Source organism: Phyllobates terribilis, unplaced genomic scaffold (genome assembly GCF_046119375.1).
Source record: "Phyllobates terribilis strain yellow unplaced genomic scaffold, ASM4611937v1 Scaffold_11__3_contigs__length_659146591, whole genome shotgun sequence".
Taxonomy (NCBI): Eukaryota; Metazoa; Chordata; class Amphibia; order Anura; family Dendrobatidae; genus Phyllobates; species Phyllobates terribilis.
Window position 1 is genome coordinate 633,118,989 of NW_027362771.1, and position 17,182 is coordinate 633,136,170.

Consider the following 17,182-nt stretch of genomic DNA (forward strand, 5'->3'; position numbering starts at 1 on the left):
TGCTGGATGTCATCCTCCTCATATAATGCCCCATGCAGGATGTCATCACCCCCCCATATAATGCCCCATGCAGGATGTCATCAACCCCCCCCATATAATGCCCCATGCATCCATACATAAAGAAAAAAAAAACAAATACTCACCTCACTTCTCATCACTACTGCTGCTCCGGACTCTTCAACCGTGCCGTCGTCTTCCTGCTCTGCACTGTGACTGCTCAGTAAAGAACGCAGTGGAAAGACATCACCGCGCCCTCTGACCTGAGACGTCACAGTGCAGCAACTGCGGAAAAGACAGGACCGGCTGTTGAGGCACAGGGAGGGGTAAGTATTGTGCTGGCTGCCGGGGCCCTGAGAAAGTGGGGGGAGCGGGCGTTGACACCGGCACCGCACTCCTCCGCTCACGGGTCCCATAGCACGCAGGGGTGCCCGACGGCGAGTAGGCCCTCCCGCCTGCTCAGTGTCCCGGCACTTGCCTGGGTGTGCTGAATGCTGACGGCGGGCCTGCCTACACCGCAATCTGAAGACTTTTGCAGCCTCTAGCTGGTTTTCCTCCAGGATTGCCCTGTATTAAGTTCCATTCATCTTCCCGTCAACTTTAACCATTTTTATTTAACTTTGCTAATTTACTCCGCACATTCTTCTTGATGTTCTTCATATAAAACTTTATAAACAAATTAATATATTCCCATATTCTAAAAATCCAATTGCTAAAAGTTAAAATTTTTGATTTTACTTATGAACACAATAGAGACACAAGAGACAAAGGGAAAAAATAAATCTCTGAAGACTTAAGATACAGTGGTGTACCTGGTTCATATCTTGTTTATAAATAACAGTTTTAGCTCATGTTCATCTGCTTGACAAATGCACAACACAACTATCATAATGTTCAACATTTCAGCCAGTTCCCTCTGACACAATTTTTCACAAAATAATTGATATTAAGGAAGGAAACAGAAGTAAAAAATTCTGCTGTAAGTATTCTAAACCTATGTGGATCAGTAGATGATAAAGTCTAGATACATTTTATCGGAAGGAGTCTAGAAATGTATTGCGTTCCTTCAGAAAACAGACAAATGTGTTACAAACGTTTGTGCTTAATTAAGAATTTGACAAATGAGATCACTAATAATTATTGTATACCTGATGTAACAACAAACTTTCATTTCTTACAAGCTATTTAAAGGAATCAGTCTCCAGGTTTGTGCTCCCCCATCAGAGAGTGGCGTCATGTAGGTGCTGAGACCGTGATTTCAGCTATAAATCACATACTGGTCTGTTTTCTGCCATTTTGATTAAATCCTTGTATTTTCTGCTGCAGATTTGCCAGTGCATTGAATCATTTTATTTATAATATAAAACTTCACCAAATCAAGACTGGAGATTTTGGAACTTCAACTTTGTAATTTAACTCTTCAACTTTTATTTGTGTTACAGTTATACCTTTTTAACAGTTTTATTTTCTTTCTTTTTTTTTAATTTAACTTCTTATTATTATATTACTATCATTGTTATTTTTATTTATAAGCAATGCAAATTTTTTATAGATGCATTATACTTCAAAACTATACTTATGACAAAAAAAATTAAAACAAAATGTATTTTAAAAGTCTGTCTCATTTTTCTGAGAATGATATGAAGTTGACTTATTTTATAAATGTCCAGTTGTGATTTATTTACGTCTAGACTAATGATCTGGTGAATTTATTGATTGAGTTTAGAATAGTTTATTTTATTTGTATTTTGTAAATTATTTATTTTTACTTATCTTTTTTAGAATTTGTTTTACAAGGTGAAAAAATGTTTTTTTAATCTCTATTTTCCCCGTCCATCTGAAACTGTGCTGCCATTTTAAAGTGACAATTGTCACCTGTGTCAGATTTTCCGAGTCCTGTCTATTAGTGACATCCCAATAAAAATGTAGTGAGTCGTATAACCACAAAATTTAATAGGGGTGGCAAGCAACTTATTTAAATCTACACTTTAAAAGTATGCTGCATTGGATTTTAGGCCAGGACCCCCCATCATGAATTCATATGGTTTCAGAATTAAGGAATATCATGTACAATGCAGTATAATTCTATTGTTCCTATTCATTCTTGTAGCATAATCACTATTTGTTCTTCATGTTGGAGAATAATCTGACTGCAGTCACAGAGTTTTTCCTTTTAGGATTTCAAGTCAGTAAAAATATAAGAATTTCACTGTTTTGTTTTTTCTTTGTTGTTTACTGTGGGACAATATATGGGAATCTACTGATCATCGCCCTGGTGTCCACCAGCAAGAACCTTCACACTCCAATGTACTTCTTCATCTCACAACTGTCCATCGGTGACATCTTAGTTATTACAGATATTGTCCCTAAAATGCTGCCTCTTCTTCTGAATAATGGGGGGACAATTAGTTTTATTAATTGCATCACACAGTTTTATTTTTTATCTGTCTTGGAAACATTTGAATGTCTTCTCCTCGCTGTGATGTCTTATGACCGATATGTGGCCATCTGTAATCCCCTCCGCTATACCTCTATCATGACCAGTGCATACTGCTTGATACTAACCATCATCTCTTGGGTTTTTGGATTTTCTATTGTCCTGTTCTACATTGTTACAACAGCAAAACTAAACTTTTGTGGTCCGAACGTTATTGACCATGTGTTCTGCGACATTGTCCCCTTACTAGAACTTTCCTGTTCCGACACCTTCAATGTTCACTTGGAGATTTATATTCTTAGTATTCCTGTGGTAATCATTCCTAGTGCAATTATTGTAGCTTCTTATACCAAGATAGTTTCCACAATCTTAAGGATCCCATCCATTACCGGTAGACAGAAAGCCTTCTCTACCTGTAGCTCCCACCTCACTGTGGTCTCCATATTCTACTGGACAATATTCAGTGTTTATGTTGTCCCAACAAAAGGCCCAACTCTCAGTGTCAGTAAAATCCTAACCTTACTATATACTGTACTTACACCTTTAATTAATCCTATTATATACAGTCTGAGAAATAAAGATATTATAAAAGCTGTGCAAGAAGCAGTTCATAAGTGCCCTGTCTAAAATATTATCAACAATATTGTAAATGTCACTGAGGTTTGACCACAAGATACTCTGACTACTGCTCATTGCTTTATCTTGTAGAATTTCGATTGAAAATATAAAGGTTAAATTATGAGTATTATGCAACTAATTTATATCCTAATAAAAAGAATAAAATATTAAAGCATGCGTTTGTATATATTTGTAGGTTACATATTCAAAATTAATGTATGTGCATATTAACTTCAATGAAGTTTAAGACTAGTGTGGAGCGATACCTTCCGATATCAGGAAAGATCGGATCGGATTGGATCGGGACGATACCCAAAAAGTATCGGATATCGCTGATTCCGATACCGGAAACCAATGCAAGTCAATGGGACACAAATATCGGAATGAAAATAAACCCTTTCTTTCCTTGTAGGTTAATTCTACATGAAGGAAAACAACTAACAATAATGTAGAATGTATTGGGGGAGGTGGTTGCCCAAATCGATGGGAACAGTGCTCACAGTGAAACATGAAAAGCCGGCAATACAGCAGCGGCATACACCGGTACCTGACAATTTATAACAGAAAGAATAGAGCTTCACACATAGATTAGATAGATAGAAACATGTCAGTCACATATATATGAAGTACAGTGACAGTGTTGCTTACTGTACTTGTCATTTAGTGTAAAGGATTTATTTAAAAAAATATTAGTGTTTTCATGCACCGTCTCTTTAAAAAAGCTGGCCGGCAATTCAGCATCTGTACTCGACAATTTAGAATAGAAAGAATAGAGAATCACACATAGATTAGATAGATAGAAACATGTCAGTCACATATATAAGAAGTACAGTGATAATGTTGATTACTGTACTTGTCATTTAGTGTTAAAATAAAGGATTTATTAAAAGAAAAATTGGCGTGGGGTTCCCCTAATTTTAGTCTCTAGCGGAGGTTAAGCAGACAGCTGGGGCAGATGTTTGAAGCCTGGGAAGGGGGTAATACCCACGGAGCTTCCCAGCTTACTAATATCAGCCCCCAGCTGAATACCTAGCCTTTACTAGCTATTAAAATGGAGGACCCCCCAAAAAATGACGTAGGGTCCCCCCTATTTTAATAGCTAGCAAAGGCTAGGTAGACAGCTGGGGGCTGATATTAATAGCCCAGGAAGGGTGTCATGAATATTGGCCCCCTCCCAGGCTAGAAACACCAGCCGTCAGTAGCCCCAGAAAAGGCGCATCCATAGGATGCGCCAATTCTGGCACTTAGCCTCGCGCTTCCCACTGCCCTGTAGCAGCTGACATCAAGCCCAGGTTAGTAATGGAGAGGCGTCTATAAGACACCCCCATTACTAACCCCATACTCAAAGTTAAAAAAAACACAAACACCCAGAATAAAATCCTTTAATTGAAATAAACACACAATTCTTTATTGTTCTAAATTAAACCACACTTACCGTCACGCCCATTCCAGCTGAAGCCAACGATCTCCTGCAATAAAAATAAAATAATAAAGCGACATCATCCTTACCTTTCGATGGTTCCCAGGACAGCTTCAGCTCTGCTACATCGAGATGACAGGCTGGGCCGCAGTAGAACGCTGCCATCCAGCCTGTCATCCCGCGGACACTGAGAAGCGCAGGCATGCTTGCACTCCTCAGTGTCTGGCTGTGACGGCATCCAGATGAGCCAACAATTAATTCAGCTCACCTCATGCACGTCACTGACAGCGTGGGAGAATTCTCCTGCGCATGCGGTGAGCGTGAGAGACTCGGCTCATCTGGATGCCGTCACACCCTGGCACTGAGGAGTGCAAGCATGCCTGCGCTTCTCAGTGTCCGTTGGATGACAGGCTGGATGGCAGCATTCTGCAGGTCCAGCCTGTCATCTCGATGTAGCAGAGCTGAAGCTGTCCTGGGAACCATGGAAAGGTAAGGATGATGTTGCTTTATTATTTTTCTTTTATTGCAGGAGATCGTTGGCTTCAGCTGGAATGGGCGTGATGGTAAGTATGGTTTAATTTAGAACAATAAAGAATTGTGTCTTTATTTCAATTAAAGGACTTTATTCTGGGTGTTGTGTTTTTTTTTAAATACTTTACTAGAAATTCATGGCGGTCATGTCTAATATTGGCGTGACCCCATGAATTTCGGGCTTAGGGCCAGCTGATAATGCCAAGCTGGCCCTAACCCCTTTATCACCCAGTGAGCCACCGCACCAGGGCCCTGGATGAGTTGGGTACAGCGCCAGAAGATGGCGCTTCTATGAACACGCCACTTTCCGGGGTGGCTGAGGACTGCAATTTGCAGCGGGTGGGGCCCAGAAAGCTTGGGCCTCCCTGTGCTGCGGATTCCAGCCCCCAGCTGCCTAGTTGTACCTGGCTGGACACAAAAATAGGGCGAAGCCCCACGTATTTTTTTTTTTAAATTATTTCATGAAATTCATATTGTTGTGTCCGGCCAGGTACAAATAGGCAGTTGGTGGTGGGAGGCAGCCCGTTCCTGCCTGCTGTACCTGGCTGGACACAAATATAGTGCGAAGCCCCACGTCAATTTTTTTTTAATTATTTCATGAAATAATTAAAAAAAAAAAGGGCTTCCCTATATTGCTGTGTCCGGCCAGGTACAAATAGGCAGCTGGTGGTTGGGGGCAGCCCATTCCTGCCTGCTGTACCTGGCTGGACACAAATATAGGGTGAAGCCCCACATCAATTTTTTTTTAATTATTTCCTGAATTTCCTGAAATAATTAAAAAAAAATTGACGTGGGGCTTCGCACTATATTTGTGTCCTGCCAGGTACAGCAGGCAGGAACGGGCTGCCCCCAACCACCAGCTGCCTATTTGTACCTGGTTGGACACAACAATATAGGGAAGCCCTTTTTTTCTTTATTATTTCATGAAATTCATGAAATAATTAAAAAAAAAATACGTGGGGCTTCTCCCTATTTTTGTGTCCAGCCAGGTACAACTAGGCAGCGGGGGGATGGAATCTGCAGCGCAGGGAGGCCCAAGCTTTCTGGGCCCCCGCGCTGCAAATTGCAGTTCGCAGCCACCCCGGAAAATGGTGCGTTCATAGAAGCTAGATGATGTACCTGGCTGGCATCCAAAAATATGGCACAGCCCACGTCAAAATTTTTGGGAAAAATTAATTAAAAAATAAATAATAATTTAGGGACTGCATCTTTATTAACTCCTCAAATGTCATTTAGTGTTAAAATAAAGGATTTATTTAAAAAAAAATTGGCGTGGGATCCCCCATAATTTTAGTCTCTAGCGGAGGTTAAGCTGACGGCTGGGGCAGATGTTTGAAGCCTGGGAAGGGGGTAATACCCACGGAGCTTCCCAGACTACTAATATCAGCCCCCAGCTGAATACCTAGCCTTTACTAGCTATTAAAATGGGGGACCCCCCCAAAAAAATGACGTGGGGTCCCCACTATTTTAATAGCTAGCAAAGGCTAGGCAGACAGCTGGGGGCTGATATTAATAGCCCAGGGAGGGTGCCATGAATATTAGCCCCCTCCCAGGCTAGAAACACCAGCTGTCAGCCGCCCCAGAAATGGCGCATCCACAGGATGCGCCAATTCTGGCACTTAGCCTTGCTCTTCCACGCTGCCCTGGTGCGGTGGCAGGGGGTAATAGTGGTGGGGTTCATGTCAGCGCCAGCTGCCATGAAGCCCAGATTAGTAATGATGGGCGTCTATAAGACACCCCCATTACTAACCTACAAAGTGTTAAAAAGAAAAAACACACACTACACCCAGAAAAAAATAATTTATTTGAAATAAAACACACCATTTTATTTAATTCTTAGTTTACTAAAAAAAAATAGTTACCTGTCCATGTTCCTGTGCTGATCTCCCATGCACAGCTGTCACATCTGGAGATGGTGACAGCTGTGCATGGCTGCTGGGAACACGTCCGCTCCCGACAGCGTGAGCCCCTGACTGAGGAAATGCATTCAGTCAGCACAGCTCCGGAGACCCCCTTTACGGCACTGCTGTACCGTGGGAATTTCTCATAATACAGCGGGACCGTAAAGCAGCTAACCGGAGCAGCGCTGCCTGAACTCCGGCGAACCCGCTTATGCAATGACGGGGACGCTTTACGGCCCCATCATTCTAGCGGCGGCAGCGGTTAAGAGCGGTCACATTCTATGTGGCTGCTCTAAACTGGAGATCATCGTGGGACACTCGTGGACTACTACGGAGTGGTAAGGATAAGGTTGTGGTTTATTATTTTAGATTTTATTACAGGAGATCGATGGCTTCGGGGAATTAGGTGTCTAAGTGAGTATAGGTGTCGTTTTTTTTTTTTTACTTTATTTTAGGTGGCGATCGGCGTGGACAGGTAATGTAAACTAATTTATTTTTGGTAACCACTGGCCACCAATGACATGTATTTAAAATTTATTGGGGACACAGTAGGGCAATTTAAATAGCAGGATCAGTCTGATGGGAACTACTGCTCCCATCGAGCTGATCCTGCTGGCACGAGTGGACGGGGGACAGACATAGGCCGATGGGAGTAATAGTGTCACATCGGCCTATGTCTGCCTGCATGCACACACCCCCAGACATCGCACAGACACCGCGCACACCCGCACACACTCGCAGACATCGCACAGACACCCAACACACACCCGCAGACATCGCACAGACACCCCGTACACACCCGCAGACATCGCACAGACACCCCGCACACACTCGCAGACATCGCACAGACACCCCACACACACTCGCAGACATCGCACAGACACCGCGCACACACTAATCATGACGGGATGATGGTCTGGGAGGTGAGGCTGACCTGTGCGGCTGTGGGAAAGTTCATGTGAGTTCATGCAATGCAGTCAAGCATGAACTCACATGAACCCTCTGAGGGCACCGCGGTTACTTCAAATGAACAGCTGATCGGCATCACCTGATACCTTAGCTGTTCATTTGAAATAACCGGCGGGAAAGCGCTGCACAGAACAAGTAAGCTGGCGGTGAAGTCTTTTCACTGCCGGCTTCCCCGCCCAGGTCCTTCGCTCCCCGCTCCTTGGTGCTGCGCTCCCCGCCCGGTCCTAACTTACGATCGGGATGGGAGGTGGTGAGGGGAGCGGAGGATCGGGGTGGGAGGCTGCGGGGAAGCATTATGGGGCTGTGTGATTGTTTAAAAGCCGGCGGCTTTTTACCGCCCACCGGCTTTTAAACAATCAGGAGAATTCTCCCACGCTGGGATGGCATTCTAATGACAGGCTGGATCGCAGCTGAGCACTGCCATCCAGCTTGTCATCCTTCAGAGACACTGCAGAGCGCAGGCATTATGGGAACTTCCGATTCCGGTATTTGATATTCTAAAAGTATCGGAATTCCGATACCGCGAATATCGGCTGATACCCGATATTTCAGTATCGGAATGCTCAACACTATTTAAGACATGTTTTCCTATTCATTGCAAAATGTTGGAAGTCCAACCACATAGTCTATTATTTTGTAGTTCTTATCTTTAACTGTAGGTTCCGGTATAAAACCAGAAAGAAGGGTTTTTATCTTACCAGATAACTATCTGTGACTATATGCAGACTGTGTAAGTAGCTGGTTAGCAGCAAAATCTGTATTCACCATATGTATGTTTAGGTATTATGTGAATGCAGCGATACATACAATTTGATCATGTCTGTACGTGGCAGACATTTTTAAGATTTTAAAAAGATTCCCATTTCCAACAAGAAAACAAAAAAAATCTTTGCAGTTCCTAAATTTCTAGTCCTGTAGTTTTAGCAATTGTCAACCATACACTTTATTGATGATGCTACAGACATTCTCCTTACAGTCATCCCAGTTACCTTTGTCTATTAGCAATCATCCTTGTAGCTCTTCCTCTACTAAATAGCAATAAGTCTACTGTATACTGTATGCAAATATATCTACTGAAACTCACCTGGTTAAAAGTGATGAAAAAGATTTTTCAATAGAGCAAATCAAATTAAAAGCAAAAAAAAAAATCTTTATTGTGACATCATTAGAATAGTATCATGCGCATAGAAAAAATTTTGACGCATTTCGAGTCTGGCTGACTCTTAATTGTAGACAACTTTTGAAAATGACAAAACAACTGGTATAAAAATACATGAAGCCCATTAAATAGATGATATCACATATTGACAGCACCTTAAAAGCAAAGTATTAAACATAGAATGGGATGTTGTGAACATCCATGTGTCTTACAGACAACAATGCAAAAGTAGGTTGTCTATGATAGACATGCATGTCCACAACATCTCATTTTAGGGTTAATACTTTGTTTTTCAGGTGCTGTGAATATGTGATGTCAACTAATTAGTGGCTTTATGTGTTTTTATACCATTTGTTTTGTCATTTTTTAACTTTATCTATGATTACGAGTCAGCCAGACTCAAATCGCATCAGAAATTTTTGTATGCCCATGCTACTAGTTTAATAAAGTCACATTAAATATTTTTTTCTCTTTTAATTCCAATTCCTGGACTGAAAAATGTTTTTCATCATTTTGAGCAAAGCTGCTTGAAGCCACACAAAACAACCTATCAAACAATGGAGACTTCCAATTGTAAAATCCAACAAATTTTGTTAAAACAAAAATTGACATGACTTAAAAACATAAAGACTTTGAGGTGGTGCATAAAAAAAAAAACATCACATGGCCTGAACATTTATGATTAATACATAATTACAGAACTTAATAGATCATGATTTTTATGCAAATAAGTTTGCTCATCATATCCGCTCATACAAAGTCATAAATCTGGATCTGAAAATATCAGCAAATAAGGTGATAGCTAATAAAGTGCACAGTGCATAGCAATGGTAGAGAACTGTTTGGGTTATTTTACCATAAACAATCAAATCATGGAGTGACACAGCAAATCAGGCAACCACAATAGTCCATTACATCACCAAATGATATGCACTATTATATTACTAAATGTATTAAAAATTACCTTGCTTAACATTGTATTGCCGAAAATTGCAAAAATTTATGATGGACAAATCATTGCTTAGAAAAGATCCTTTTATTAGCTTACTGCACTTGAGTTGCTGGTTAGAGACTTAAACAAGACTTGCATAAGAAACAAAGTGTTAGATATGAACCTGTCTAATACTTAAAAAAAATTTGGGGGTAAAATACATGCAACAGCCAAGGTGATATAGTGCATGAGAAATCATTGCTGGTGAAATACTGTAAAGTGTAGAGTGTAAACACAAACTCCTAATAGATTGTATATCATTTGCTTTGCAGCCTTAGCAAGTACCATATCCATAACACATGTCCAGGTATGATCACTACCGTTGTTTAGTGTAAGCTTCTTCAGAAGAAGCCTACGCGAAACATACATCAAGGGGAGTCAAAACGTGGCTGACTTGTACTAAACAGGATTTTCACACAAACAAAGTTCTACAGTATACAGTGGGGGAAATAAGTATTTGAAACACTGACCATTTTGCAAAATTTCCCACCTACAAAGAATGGAGGGGTGTGTAATTTTTATTGTAGGTCACTTCACCTTTGACAGACAGAATTTAAAAATAAAAACAGAAAATCACATTGTATGATTCTTACATAATTACATTGCATTTTATTGCATGAAATAAGTATTTGATCACCTACTAACCAGCAAGAATTCTGGCTCTCACAGACCTGTTTGTTTTTTTTTAAGAAGCCCTCGTACTCTGCACTCATTACCTGTATTAATTGCACCTGTTTGACCTTTTTCAACTCATTGCCTGTATGGAATACACCTGTCCAAACACTCAATCAATCACACTCCACCTCTCCATCATGGCCAAAACTAAAGAGCTGTCTAAGGATTCCAGGGACAAAATTGTACATCGGCATAAGGCTGGGATGGGCTACAAAACAATAGGCAGACAGCATGGTAAGAAGGCAACAACTGCTGGCACAATTTATAGAAAATGGAAGAAACACAAGATAACTGTCAATCTTCCTCGGTTTTGGCCTCCATGCAAGAGCTCTCGTAGTGGAATAAGGATGAATTAGAGAAAGGTCAGGAATAAACCCAGAAATACATGAGAGGACCTTGTCAATGACCTGAAGAGCGCTGAGACCACAGTCTCAAACATTACCATTAGTAACACACTACGCCATCATAGATTACTCATGCAAGGTTCCCCGCCTCACGCCAGCACATGTCCAAGCCCATTTGAAGTTCACTTATGAAAATCTGCTTGATCCAGTGGAGGCATGGGAGAAGGTTATGTGGTCAGATGAGAGCATATCACAACTTTTTGGCATCAACTACACTTGCCGTGTTTGGAAGAAGAAAAAGGATAGGTACAACCCCAAGAACAATGTCCCATCAGTGAAGAATGGTGGGGGAAACATCATACTTTGGGGGTGCTTTTCTGCAAAGGGGACTTGATGACTGAAGGGAGGATGGATGCGGTCATGAATCCCAAGATTTTGCCCTACAACCTCCTTCTTCAGTAAGAGCATTGAAGATGGGTCATGGCTGGGTCTTCCACCATAGCAATGACCCAAAAACACAGCCAGGGCAACTAAGTATTGTGTTGTAAAAAGAATTTAAAGGTCCTGGAGTGGCCAAGCTAGTCTTCAGACTTGAGCCTAATAGAAAATCTTTGAAGAGAGCTAAAACTCAATGTTGAACAGCGACAGCCCTGAAACCTGAAAGATATGGAGAATATATGTATGGAGGCGTGGGCCAAAATCCCTACTGCAATGTGTGCAAACTTGGTCAAGAATAGAGACGAGTGAATGTTTCAATGTACAGATTAGATCCAGTTCAGCGAACTTGCTATGTTCGTCGAATAATTCGCCAAATAATTTGCCGAACGTACAGAACCCCATTGGATTCATGGAGAAGCAATCAGGGTCTGGGCCAGCATTTACAACTTTGAATTAAACTTCAAATTAAGACAAGGTGGGTGAGGAATCAGTTTAGGTCTACTGTGCTGGGAGCCCTGATACCACATGCAATTGCTCAACCTGGTTTTATGCTGAGCCACACTCAGATGGCAGAAAAATCAGTTTCATAGACTATATCACGGGTGTTTCAGAAGTGACAGACAGTCGCCCTGCAGTTGGTTGCAGGAGATCTCTACATTTGGCATTACAGACACCTTGTTGGAGGCTGTCTCAAGGACCCAGCGACCATAGCTGAACTAGAGTGGGTGCAGAGAAGAGCGACCAAGGTTATTAGAGGACTGGGGGGTCTGCTATACCAAGACAGGTTATTACACTTGGGGTTATTTACTGTGCAAGAAAGAAGGCTTAGGGGTGATCTTATTACTATTTGCAAGTATATGAGGGGACAGTACAAAGACCTTTCTACTGATCTTTTTACTCTGAGGCCTGAGACGGGGACAAGGGGGCATCTTCTACGTCTGGAGGAAAGAAGGTTTAATCATAATCACAGACGGGGATTCTTTACTGTAAGAGCAGTGAGACTATGGAACCCTCTGCCGCATGATGTTGTAATGAGTGATTCACTATTAAAATTTAAGAAGGGCATGGATGCCTTTCTGGAAAAGTATAATATTACAGGTTATAAATACTAGATTCCTTGATAGGGAGTTGATCCAGGGAACTAGTCTGATTGTCGTATGGAGTCGGGAAGGAATTTTTTTCCCCAATGTGGAGCTTAGTGTTTGCCACATGTTTTTTTTTAGCCTTCCTCTGGATCAACAAGTTAGGCTATGGGTTGAACTAGATGGACTTAGTCTTCCTTCAACCTTAAAAACTATGTTACTATGTTACTATGTTACCTTCCTCTGGCTAATTAACACTCTGGCCTGGGTGTATAAATACCTGCTGTGTTCCTGAGGGAGGTGATGGTGATATTCATTACTCCTTGTGAAGGCGTTAGCAAGAGCAGTATTTCTTCCTATCTGGAGCTAGAGGACGTGTGCACTGTTATGCACACGCCCGGACTGACTGGCGTGTGCGGGAGTAGTGGTTCCACTAGACCATGGACCGGAGAGTGCCTGGAGGGGCGTGACTAAGTATCTGGCCGATCCAACCAAGGTGGCACGACGGCATACGATGCCAGTGCACCAGGGAGAAACCGGGCAGAGGGACCCGGTGCTACTCCAGGTCAAACTCCGGACACGAGGGTTGACCCACACAGGGATTACTGGAACAGGCAGGCTAGGCTGGCACAGACTGGTGGATATAAGCAAACACGGCAGGTATGCAGACGGGTGGATACAGGCGAATATGCAGGCACTGAGGTACTGGCCGAAAGGACGGGCTGGAGCACAGAGAGGACAAGACCCAGTACAGACTGGGTCACAGAAACAGAACCGCAGATGCGGTAGCCAAACACAGCAGAGAGGGAACGCCCGAAGCGGTGGGCAAGAGCAGAGCAGGACGGGACTGCCGGAGCAGCGAGCACAAGCAGAGCAGGACAGGACTGCCGGAGCAGCGAGCAGATGCAGAGCAGGACGGGGCTGCCGGAGCAGCGAGCAGAAGCAGAGCAGGACAGGACTGCCGGAGCAGCGAGCAGATGCAGAGCAGAAACCGCAGGAGCGGCAAGCAAGGCAAGAGCAGAGTGGAAACCGCAAGAGCGGTAAACAAGGCAGGAGCAGAGCGGAAACCGCAGAGCGGCTAAGAAGGCCGCAGCAGAGCGGAAACCGCAGAGCGGCAAACAAGGCAGGAGCAGAGCGGAAACCGCAGAGCGGTAAACAAGGCAGGAGCAGAGCGGAAACCGCAGAGTGGTAAACAAGGCAGGAGCAGAGCGGAAACCGCAGAGCGGCTAAGAAGGCAGGAGCAGAGCGGAAACCGCAGAGCGGCAACCAAGGCAGGAGCAGAGCAGAAACCGCAAGAGCGGCAAGCTAAGCAGGAGCAGAGCGGAAACCGCAGATCGGTAAACAAGGCAGGAGCAGAGCAGAAACCGCAAGAGCGGCAAGCTAAGCAAGAGCAGAGCGGAAACCGCAAAGCGGTAAACAAGGCAGGAGCAGAGTGGAAACCGCAGAGCGGTAGGCGAGGCAGAAGCAGAGCGGAAACCGCAGAGCGGCTAGAACCGCTGGAGCGGCGAACGAGACAAGGCAAGGGGATAGGACTCTGTTCACAAAGAACAGACGGAGAAGGAAAGGCAGAACCAGAAGAACACAAAGTACTTACAAAGAAGTAGCGAGCGTACACTAAATTCTCAACAGAGGTACAGAGACGACGAGAAGGAATTTAGGAGCAAGTTCAGACTCTGCAGAAAGACGCAGAAAACAGACATAGAGGGAAAAGGGAGAAAAGGCTAAAGTAGAAACGAGGCACAGACAACTGGGAACCGAGGAACGGGAACAAATACAGCAAGGCTGGGACACAAACAGGACTCTGTTCAGACGGGAACAGATACCGCAAGGCACAGACAGGCAGATCTAGGAATACAGCCCCTAGAAGGCGAAAGAACAGGCTAGAAGCGCGTTCACAAGAACAGACCACAGTTCAGACACAGAACTGGAGAACAGGCAGGAAAACAGGAAAGGACCTGGCACGTCAGAGACAAAAAGCCAACTGACAGGACACAATGCTCAGGCGCCATCTTGAGGAAGAATGTGGTATAAATACCCAAATATGGACAGCAATAGGCTGAAGGTGCAACAGGGGCGTGTCCGCAGCAGGTACAAGAAACAGGAAGTTCAGCGGGCGTCGCCCTATGCAGCCAAAACAGACAAACAGACAGCAAGGAGGGAAGCCAGAGAGACATTCTGGACTGGAGATCAAGTGCGCGCTCTTGCACAGTGGGAGATGGACCACCATGCAAGGACGCCGCCAGGTATGTTACATGCACATTTGTCTGGTGTCGTCTAAAGCTAAGCAATTTCCCCTTGTCTGTCCTCCATTTTTGTTTTTAGTGTTCAGTTGTGATCGACTAGCGCTTATCCCCTCCTTCCCTAGCCAGGGTCAAATGCCAGGGAAAGACAAGGCAAGATACACGTGCAATGATTGGTGAAGAATAGTGTTGAGCAATCCGATGCTGAAATATCGGGTATCGACCGATATTCGCGGTATCGGAGTTCCGATACTGAGTTCCGATTCTTATTGAATATCGAATACCGGAATCGGAAGTTCCCATATTGCCTGCGCTCTGCAGTGTCTCTGAAGGATGACAAGCTGGATGGCAGCGATCAGCTTACTGTACTTGTCATTTAGTGTTAAAGGATTTATTAAAAAAAATAATAGTGTTTTCATACACCGTCTCTTTAAAAAAGCCGGCCGGCAATTCAGCATCGGTACCCGACAATTTAGAAAAGAAAGAATAGAGCATCACACATAGATTAGATACATAGAAACATGTCAATCACATATATAAGAAGTACAGTGATAGTGTTGATTACTGTACTTGTCATTTAGTGTTAAAATGAAGGATTTATTTAAAAAAAAATTGGTGTGGGGTACCCCGTAATTTTAGTCTCTAGCGGAGGTTAAGCAGACAGCTGGGGCAGATGTTTGAAGCCTGGGAAAGGGGTAATTCCCACGGAGCTTCCCAGGCTACTAATATCAGCCCCCAGCTGAATACCTAGCCTTTACCAGCTATTAAAATGGGGGATCCCCAAAAAAATGACGTGGGGTCCCCCCTATTTTAATAGCTAGCAAAGGCTAGGCAGACAGCTGGGGGCTGATATTAATAGCCCTGGAAGGGTGCCATGAATATTGGCCCCCTACCAGGCTAGAAACACCAGGCGTCAGCCACCCCAGAAATGGCGCATCCACAGGATGCGCCAATTCTGGCACTTAGCCTCGCTCTTCCCACGGCCCTGTAGCGGTGGCAGTGGGGTAATAGGTCTGGGGTTGATGTCAGCTTATAATGCCAGCTGACATCAAGCCCAGGTTTGTAATGGAGAGGCGTCTATAAGACACCCCCATTACTAACCCCATAGTCAAAGTTAAAAAAAAAACACAAACACCCAGAATAAAGTCCTTTCATTTAAATAAACACACAATTATTTATTGTTCTCAATTAAACCCTACTTACCATCACGCCCATTCCAGCTGAAGCCAATGTCTTCTGCAATAAAAGTAAAATAATAAAGCAACCTCATCCTTACCTTTCCATGGTTACCACGATGGCTCGAGCTCTGCTTCATTCATATGACAGGCTGGATCGCAGCCGAAAGCTGCCATCCAGCTTGCCATGCCGCAGACATATCGCTTATAACTGCATTCCAAAATCAGCCATTTCTCGTGAATGTGGAAAATATTGTCCTCCATTAAAAATGGGCAAAATCCGTGGCAAGGGACGGGGAAGTGGACGTGATGGTGATGGTGCATGCAGAGGCCGATAACGTGGCCGTGGGCTAGCTGAAATTGTGCCACAACAAATGCACACAACTTGTTGCTCAACCTTCCTGTCCCAATTACTAGGGGACCGCAGAACACCACTATTGAAGCCAGAGCAGTGTCAAAAGGTTGTTGGTTGGATAGCAGATATTGCTCAAGTCTCAGTAGCCGTGAGTCTGGACAACATATTCCGCACCTTTATCCTCCCTCCTCCCACTATGCTAAGTGCCTGAAGATAACTGATCCCACACTTGGACACTCAGAAGAGCTGTTCACTTTTCCATTTGTAGATTTGGGCCTCTCGCCCAACCAGCTTCAAGTGAGTCAGGAGGAGAACGCGTGTAGCGATGTCCAAATATTGGAGCAGCCACGGTCACATGAAGGCAATGGTGGGAAAGTGCAATTACTGTTGCAAAAGGTGGATGATGATGATGATGAGGCACAATTGTCAGAAAGTCAGGTGGAGGACCAGGGTGCAAAGTGGAAGAAGAGGTGGTGGATGATATAGTAACTGACTCAACCTGACGGGGACATACAGAGCGAGGACAGCAGCACACAGGGGGAGGAAGGTGTAGTACCACAACAGGCAGGAAGAAGCAGTGTAGTGGCTGCAGACACAAGGCACGAAAGCGTTCCTCATAACGCCAATTCGACGGAAGTTGCCTGTACAACTGTTAGGTCTTCCCGAGTCTGGTTATTTTTTAAAGACTCTGCAGATAACCCCAAAAAGGCCATTTGCACCACCTGCCAGGCCAGCATCAGCAGGGGTAGCAAAACTAGCTGCCTGACCACCACCAGCATGATCAGGCACATGGCAGCAAAGCACCCGACTAAGTGAGCCGAATCCCAGGGTCCAGCAACAGTGTCTGAGG

General features: G+C 43.8%; 1 protein-coding gene across 1 annotated transcript in view; it reads left to right on the top strand.

Annotated features, from left to right (window-relative positions):
* Window positions 1-2,128: 2,128 nt before the first annotated feature.
* LOC141167523 (olfactory receptor 6B9-like) overlaps window positions 2,129-17,182 on the top strand; it is a 41,903-nt gene continuing 26,849 nt past the window's right edge. The window contains exons 1-2 of the mRNA XM_073654918.1: window positions 2,129-3,019; window positions 10,827-10,932. Of these exons, the coding sequence (XP_073511019.1) occupies window positions 2,129-3,019; window positions 10,827-10,932 (997 nt within the window). The remainder of the gene's footprint in view (window positions 3,020-10,826; window positions 10,933-17,182) is intronic.